Raw genomic sequence first — 8,854 nt, forward strand, 5'->3', positions numbered from 1 at the left:
TGCCTTACATTCTTGGAGTGCCAAGAAAGACATATAACCACACCAAGTGTCAGCTTATTTGTGCAAGACCGACTAGAAAGCTGATGTGCTCTTCCTGCGAATCTATGAATGTGGGCTGTCCAGTGGAGAAATAATCCATTTGAGTTTGTGTAGCATATGAACTTTTATACACACATTGTAAGACAAGGAGTGTCTTAAACCACAGGAAATACGCACAGAAAGACTGAGTTATTTATGCTTTTTTGTCACAGAACAACTACAGATAATTTTTTAAAGCTTAAATTAAAAAATTACTTTTATTGTATGTGTATGAATGTTTTGCCTGTGTGTCTATGTGTACGATATGTGTGCAGTGTCCACAGAGGCTAGAAGAGGGCAATGAATTCCTTGGAACTGGGATTATGGAAGGTTGTTAGCTGGGACCCAAACCTAGGCCCCCTGCAGGAGGAGTCAGAGCTCTTAACCACTGAACTGTTTCTCCAACCCTGGCAGGTCATTCTTAAATGTACGCTAGTAGAAAGCTTTGAATTATTAGGTTGAAGGGATAATAAATCTATATTCATATTTCTGATTTCTGTCTTTCCTATTTACTAATCTACAAGAAACTGTGATAAGGAAATGCATTTTTTCCCCTGAAGTGGTGTGCTTAAACACTGAATTTCATGAAAAATAATAAGACAATAATAAGAAAAAAATAATAAGACAACAATAAGAACTCCAGTTATATCAAGTGAGATCCTCAGATTCTTTTCTCACCTTCTAATTCTTAGGCTCTGTTTGGCATAAAAATGGATGCTCTCAGCACAGCAAATGCTGAATTTTGCCTTGATGTCTTCAAACAGCTGAGCAGTAGCAATGTGGGAGAAAACATCTTCTTTTCTCCACTGAGTCTGTTTTATGCTCTAAGTATGATCCTTCTAGGCACCAGAGGACAGAGTGCCGAGCAAATGGAAAAGGTAAGGCTTGTCACAGAGTATCCCTGGTACCCAGAATTCCTCCATGTGCCCCCTTTTGTCTGCAAATTGTGTCCATCCTCTTATAAAGAAATACATCATTTTGTGATGTAAAAAGGCGCATTTAGCAGGTCATATTTCTTTAAAAAAGAAAAAGTTTTAAATAGTAGAGTTTAATGCCAATCAATACAATTCATACCACACAAAGCTTCTTTCTATCCCAAGTAAATTTCTGAAGTTAATGTTAGATTTCCTATTTTTGGTAATTTGAATGTAATAGAGAACATATGTACGGTACTATTCTTGGATTCTAAAATTTAAACTTACAGTAACACTCAATAACATTTTAGAAGTTAAAACTTTTTTTTTGGTCTTTTTGAGACAGGGCCTCCCTGTAGCCCCAGCTATCCTGGAACTCACTGTGTAGACCAGGCTGGCCTTGAACTCACAGAGATCCACCTGCCTCTGCCTCCCGAGTGCTGGGATTAAAGGCATGCCCGGCAGAAGTTAAAACTTTAAGGAATTTATTATTACATTTCTTCATGACAACCCCATGTAGGAGTCAAGGACTGTTATCCCCATTTTACAGATGAGAAAACTGAGAGAAATGGTGGCCTTTCATATTACAATGGACGCTTGGGTTCCATTCTGTATGTGTTTATTATTGAGAATGTCTGTGAGAATACCAAGGGCTACTTGCTTTTCTTCACAATTGTAGTGGAAAATCATGTGGTGTTTAACTTGGCTCCATGTGGGTGATGCCCTGGTTAAAGCTCTGAAAAAGGGAGTGAAAGGCAGAGGAACCTGCTATAACAGTTGAGAGCTCCCTGCAGAGCCACAGGTCATGGTCTAGAGCAAATGTGCCTGGCGTTTTTATCTCGGTTTCCCTGACATAAAATGGGGTGATAGTACTTATTCATGAAGCTGTTTCAAGAGCTAAAGAAGATACATAAGGAGTTAACTCAGGACTTCAACATAACTTTATTCAATGTTACCAGTCAATATTAGTCTTGATCAGAAATGGAAAAATGGAAGCAGCTCTCATATTTTGTTCACTGTACTTTTATCTTGTGGTCCATTGATCTGTTTTATTTTTCTAGGTCCTTCACTATGAACACTTTTCAAAATACTTAAAACCAGAGATGAAAGACTCACGTGAGGTATGATGATGTCATTGTTGAGTGTCACATTACAGCAGCAAGAAATCATAGTCCAGCAATTGTGGAGGGAACTGTCTCTTTGGTCCATGAGGGAACCAGATCTGTCTTTCTTGGAGTCCTCTGTTAATCTTCCTGATAGTCACTACAATGTTTAGAGTTTAACGTATGATGATAATAATAGCATAATAATGAATTCACCCTCCCAGTTTTTTCACTGTTTAAGTCTGTTTATTTTTTGAAAATTTCACACATGAACACTGTATTTACATAATTTCCACCCCTCCCTCTCTAACTATACTATCCTATACTCCCTCTCAATTTATTGTCTTCTTCTTTGATGATCTTAGTATCATTGTTACTTATAAATACATAGTTACATGCATATACATATAATATATATTACTGATTCCATTTATTGGTCCTCCTGTGTACATGTGTTTAGGGCTGGCTACTTGGCATTTGATAATCCATTTTGGACCTTGTCCCTGGAGAAAATGAGTTCTCCCTCTTCACTTAGGCCTTTCTGTTCTGTGCCTTTTGATTCTGCCAGCTTCAGACATAGAGTATTAGGTTCTTTCAGCCTGTGAGAATAAATGGAAAGGGCTCTCACTATTTTCCATATATGGCTCCTGATACAATTGAATCTACATGCTCTTAGACAATGGTATCTAGTTCATTCCAGAGGGAATATTCATTCATTCACATAGAACTCCCACAAGAAAGGAGTTTGGTAGAGCTTTAGAACATATTTTTTTTTTTTTCAAAGAAAATTCACTTCTCAGAACTCAGTTTATTATTAGGTGGTAGAAGTGATTATTCAGGAATCATTATTTTAAGAAATGTAGGTGTAGCCTCTTTGGTATCCATTAATTTTTTTTTTTTTTTTTTTTTTTTTTGGTCTTTTTGAGACAGGGGACAGGGTCACCCTGTAGCCGCAACTGGCCTGGAACTCTAAGTAGACCAGGCTGACTTTGAACTCACAGAGATCTACTTACCTCTGCCTCTGCTTCCCAAGTGCTGGGATTAAAGCCATATGCCACCATGTTCAGCCTGGTATCCCTAAATTCTTATACATCGTCCAGATGTATCACAGTTTCAAACTTACCAGACATACTACTAAGGAGGAATAAGTGAATGTATCATCTGTCTGCAGGGCAAGCTACAATATGTGTGAGATAGTCTTATAGAAACTCAAGGTGCTGATTGGACATGGTAGCTCCTGCATATAATCCCAGCATTGGAAGAAAGAGGTGGGAGGACTATGGCAAGTTTGAGAACAGACTGGCAAACATAGTGAGTTCCAGCCGGGCTACATAGCCGATATGCCCATTAGTTAGGGGGAACCAGTGTGGGAGGGGGACGAGAGAAGGTTGTGGGGGAGGGAATAAGATCACAGTGCATAGAGTGTAAGTAAGAAACTGTCAAAAATATAAAATAAAAAGAAAGAAAGAAAAGGTACCAAGGCATTGAAAATAGAATTGTAAGGATAAAGGCAGCCACAGAACTTGAATTATCATCGTGGATATTCCACTAGACTCCCTTTGTTTAGGACAATTTAAGCTTTTGAATTAAACTATTGGGGACAACAACAACACATGCTTCTGTGCACAATCTGTAACTAGAATCACAGATGGCAAGATTATTTTGCTAAAGGAAATCTTGAGATGAAAAATGCTTGGACCCCAGCTTCCTGTACTCACTGCTGTTTCCCTTGAAGGCAAACATCTTGCTCTCCAGATCTGTCCTCACATTATTTATCTCTCCAATAGTTAAGAAATCAGCCCCTGATGTCCCTTCTTTGTTTCCTGCTTCCAGTGCAGCCGGGCTGGAAGGATGCACTCTGAATTTGGAGTCCTACTATCCCAAATCAACCAACCGAATTCTAATTATACCCTCAGCATTGCCAACAGACTCTATGGGACAAAGGCAATAACATTCCACCAGGTAAGAACACTTGGCGCCCCCTGAATTTTGTAACGTAAATTCAGTGAAGAATGGGAAGTGCCAATGGTATTCTTTAAGATTTTTCAACTTGAAATGACTTACAGTTCTAGAGAAATAGTTTTTATGAAAATTCTCATTTAGAGTTCTAAGATACCACATGAAAATTTCTTGTTGCTACAGAATCTCTAAAACTTTCCAAGAACCAAAGTCAGAAACAAACCCAAAGAAATGCACTTTTTACGAATCATTGCTTACGGATGAGGAGAAAGGCAAAACACATTTCTTATTTATTTTACACTTGTCCTTGATGGTAGAGTATCAAGAGGTAGTTGAAAGCACATTGAACTAGGAGCCAAGAGACCTGCATTTTCTTCCCATTTATTTTCATGACTTTGGGCAAGTCACTTCTATCTCTAAAATGAGATTAGACTAATCTTTTCTAGCTCCAAAAGCACGGTTTATTTATGCTCTTTCCCAATTGTATCGCCATATGTAGTTTACCTAGGTGCTTACTCATTCGTCCCTGTGCTCATCAGTACTGATTTTATTACAGGCATGCATGATTCCTTCAATACTTGCATTGAGCTAAGGTAGAGTTACAAAATTACCTCTAATTTTATAGACGCTAAAGCTGATACTGAAAATTCCATTTGACCAAGTTTACACATAATTGAATAGCAAGTTCTAGGTTTGATTCATATATAAAGCCATCTTTCTGCTGTGGTTGACATGAACTGTGGGTGTTCATGGTGTAGATTTGGTTTGATCTGGATTACTGAAATTTCAGAATAAAGCCTTCAATTTCTTTTTTTCTTCACCACCTTGGTGGATTTAGATGTGTGACATCTCAGAATTTGTACGTCTTGGGTGAGGATACTACTTTGGTACTAAAGGCATTTCAGGAATATTCCCTCTAGTGTCTTAGAAGCTTATAGGAATGTGTTATGCTGAGTACCAGATGTGACAGAGCTTAAGGACCATAGTCCTTTGTGTTAGTATGCTCTCTCATCTCTTTGCCTGCAACAAACTTTGACCTAGATACCACAGTAGGGAAATGCTGATTTGCGATGATGACTTTTGAGTCTGTTCCTGAATTAATAAACAAGTCATTTAATCACTGTAGTTCTCAACTTTTCTTGCATACAGAACTCTTGTTTCTTTACTTTGAAGAGGAAAGCATAGAGACATAATAAAACCATTATAGGCAGATTAATAGTATTCTTTGAATGTATTCATATATGAAAACTAGTAACATGATGGGAAGAAACAAAAATTTCTGAACATTTTTTTTGAAAATAATTTGCATTTTAAGAAATTTAATTTAAAAAAGTATATATGAATATTTTTCTTCTCTCAGACTTGCTACAGGAAGTGTTGTATGTCTCTGTGTTAGGATTTTAGAACTTCTTGAGCCATATATATGTATATATATACATGTTTTTTGAACTGTATATATTTTTCATGATCTTTAAACCATTTTTCTTGTCTGTATGATGTATGTGCATGTGTGCTTATCCCTGTACACAAGTATAGGAGTGTTCCAGTCCCCAGCCACGTTTGTGTACGTGGAGGTCAGAGGACAGTCTTGGAAGCTGGCCTTCTTCTATCTTGTTTGAAACAAGCTGTCTTCTGCATTGTTTCCTACTGCATCTGCACATACTAGGCAGCAACTAGCTGTGGGCATTCTCCTGTCTGTTTCCCATCTCCTAGAAGGAGCACTGGGATTACAGGTGCGTGTTGTTATGTCTGGATTTTATGGATCCTTGGAACTCAAATTTAGCTCCTTATGCTCGCATAGCAAGTACTTTGCTTGCTGTGTCATCTCTTCAGACCCCCACTTTCCACTATTTTTGTGCTGTTTTCCAATTGCTCTTTCTTTTACAGCAATATTTAAGGTGTTCAGAGAAACTATACCAAGCCAAGCTGCAAGCTGTTGATTTTGAATTATCTACAGAAGAGACGAGGAAAACTATTAATGCTTGGGTTGAAAGTAAAACTAATGGTAAGGGTGTGTGTGTGTGTGTGTGTGTGTGTGTGTGTGTGTGTGTGTAAAATTTTATCTGTGCTCCGTTGATCAATTCTACTGTGCTAAGAAGGAAACTGAAGTTAAGGGTGTGAAGCCGAGTAGCTGGTAAATAGATCGACAGTGAAGGTGTTGGGAACATGTTTTGGAATATCGCTTGTAATAATTTTTCTTAAGTAATTTATGCTACATGACTATGAGAAATGGAATTAATACCCCTTCTGCTTTAAAGAAATATTGTGATTCTGCAATTTTTATTGAACTTGGGCTTCATATAAATCCACATATATTGTTAAATATTTCTATTTTTAAAATGGTAGGCTAAACAGAAGTGTTTTATATTTTGTTGAAAATAGTTAAGAAAAAAATGAGGAGATATATAAAAGTAGAGAGAATATGTAATAGAGTCTTATTTATTTTAATCACTAAACTGAACCATTCACTAAGTCTATCCTCATTGGACTCTTGCTCTATTCCCACATCATCTTCTACATTATTTTGGACCAAATCTCAAACTTATTTTTCCTATATAATCATCCACATTTTCCTCTTAAAATGTCAAAAACCCAGCATAGAACTGGGGAAATGGACAGTGGATTCCAATCTTAGCTGAAAAAAATATTGACAACTGATTACTGCTGGGTGAGGAAGAGCTGATCTTCCTAAAGTGAGAGATTCTACATAGGCTGACTAGAATGCAGTAGGTGAACTTGCACCGAGGAATGTCTGTGGATACCTTCTTGACACAATAGGCCTTAAGACAAATGACAGAATGTGTGAATTCCAGTGGGAAAGCTATGGGAGGGTGCCAGTGAGGCAGTGGGTATAAAGATGATTAAGATTTATTGAGGTGTTCTGTATGAAATACACAAAAATTCAATTAATAAATTCAATTAAAAAATAAAAAACATGGACTAATTTTTCTGTTTTTATTGAATTTTTGCAAATCCCATATAATATATTTGCTTGTGTTTAGATCCTCTCCCCATCTGCAGCCTTCCTCTTACTAAGGCCTACAGAATCAAATTTGTGTCTCCAAATGTCCTTTAGTGTAGGTTCATCCACTGGAGCCTGGTTAACCTACCAAAAGTTACACTCTTAAAAGATACTGACTCTCCCCTTCCTAGTAGCCATCAGTTACCAATAGTTCATCAGGTAGGTCTGGGATTTCTTTCCCACTTCCCCACATCTATCCTGGGATTTTGTTTGGTTTGAACTTCTGTGGGACTTGTGCATCCTTTGGCTATTGAGTTCATGTGAATAACTTCCCAGCTGTCTAGAAAACTCTGTCTTCTTGTGGTGACCCATCACCCCGGCTCTCACATTCTTTCTGCCACCTCTTCTGCAATGATGCCTAAGTCTTGGGAGACAGAAGTTTGATATAGGTGTCCAATTCAGGGATATGCACTCTGCAGCTTCTTATTCTCTGCATGTTGGCCAGTTGTGGGTTTCTGTGTCATTACCATCTGCTAAATAAAGAAACTTTTCTGGTGAGAGTTGAGAGATGTATTAATCTATGGATATAACAATACGTCATTTAGGACTCACTTTAATCCTACATATGTTTAGCATAATAATAGTATTATGCTCACCTCCATGGCCTGTGGCATATCTAGTCACATATTCCCAGGCCTGATACCAGTGTCACATATAGATTTCAACTTATGAGGTGGACCTTAAATACAGTTAAAAGGTGTTGGCTACTACCAAAGTGTTTGTGCCACTATTGCACCAGAGGTCATGTAGGCCAATTGTTGTTGAAGCACACAGAATTTACAGCTGGTAAGGTTAACGATAAATTTTTTCTTTCGGTAACATGCATAGCACCTTCCTGTACTCTGAAAACTAGTCAGTAGAGAAGAAGCTTGAAGTTAGTACCAATTTGATTTCTCCTTGTTTTTTCTATGACTTATGTATGTAGTATCTTCAACAGTAGCATTTTACTATCAATTTTTGGAGGGTAACTGAGAGCAGAGGCATTGGCTAATATATTGTTTGAGGGTCTGTGGGACCCTTGGTCAACAGTTTCAAAAGAGAGGGTCTATCCCTGGCATTGGACTTTTGCCTTGCTAGCCTGTGGGGTCTAATAAAGGCAATGTTCCCCTGTTATAAGGTAATTCCTTTTAATCTCCTTTTATAATATCTATGTATATAGTTTAAGTAGATTTCCATGTGGAGTTTTCTAAAGGCCCTTAGAGTTAGTTATATCTCCCCATACAATTAAATATAAACTATTTTTAATATATTTATTTATTATCTTAATTAGTATATATGTCTGTACATATTTGTATCTGTGTATGAGTATGTGCACTTGATTGCAGGTGCCAAAGTGGTCCTTGGAGCCCCTGGAGCTGGAGTTATAGGGGTTTGTGATCCCCTGATATAGAGTCAGGAAACTGCTCTCTGATCTTCTGCAAAAGCAGCAAGCACTCTTAATTGCTGAGTCATGTCTTCAGATCTCAAATGTGAACTATTTTACTTTGGTCACAAAAATATTATGACACTTGTAGTCACTTAATATTAAAAAATCAGTGACTTTTAAAATATTTCATATTTGGAGAGTGGAGAGATAGCTTAGCAGTTGAGAGCACTGGCTGTTCTTGTGGATGAACTGGGTTCAGTTCCCAGCACCCACATGGTGGCTGACAACTGTCTGTAACTCCAGTTCCAGAGGATCTAATGTCTTCTTCTGACCTCTGCAGACATTGCATGACATGGGTGTACTTGAATACATGCAGGCAAAACACTCATACATGTAAAATAAGAATAAGTAA

General features: G+C 37.7%; 1 protein-coding gene across 2 annotated transcripts in view; it reads left to right on the top strand.

The window, feature by feature from the left end:
- Nucleotides 1–788: 788 nt before the first annotated feature.
- Nucleotides 789–8,854, top strand: part of Serpinb11 (serpin family B member 11) — a 12,360-nt gene continuing 4,294 nt past the window's right edge. Inside the window, exons 1-4 of one of the 2 annotated variants that reach the window (XM_008840665.1) lie at nucleotides 789–956; nucleotides 2,054–2,113; nucleotides 3,929–4,057; nucleotides 5,942–6,059. In XM_008840665.1, coding sequence (XP_008838887.1) covers nucleotides 789–956; nucleotides 2,054–2,113; nucleotides 3,929–4,057; nucleotides 5,942–6,059 — 475 coding nt within the window. The remainder of the gene's footprint in view (nucleotides 957–2,053; nucleotides 2,114–3,928; nucleotides 4,058–5,941; nucleotides 6,060–8,854) is intronic. The other variant, XM_008840666.1, reaches the window with a different exon arrangement.

Source organism: Nannospalax galili, unplaced genomic scaffold, assembly GCF_000622305.1.
Source record: "Nannospalax galili isolate Female #2095 unplaced genomic scaffold, S.galili_v1.0 scaffold298, whole genome shotgun sequence".
Classification (NCBI taxonomy): domain Eukaryota; kingdom Metazoa; phylum Chordata; class Mammalia; order Rodentia; family Spalacidae; genus Nannospalax; species Nannospalax galili.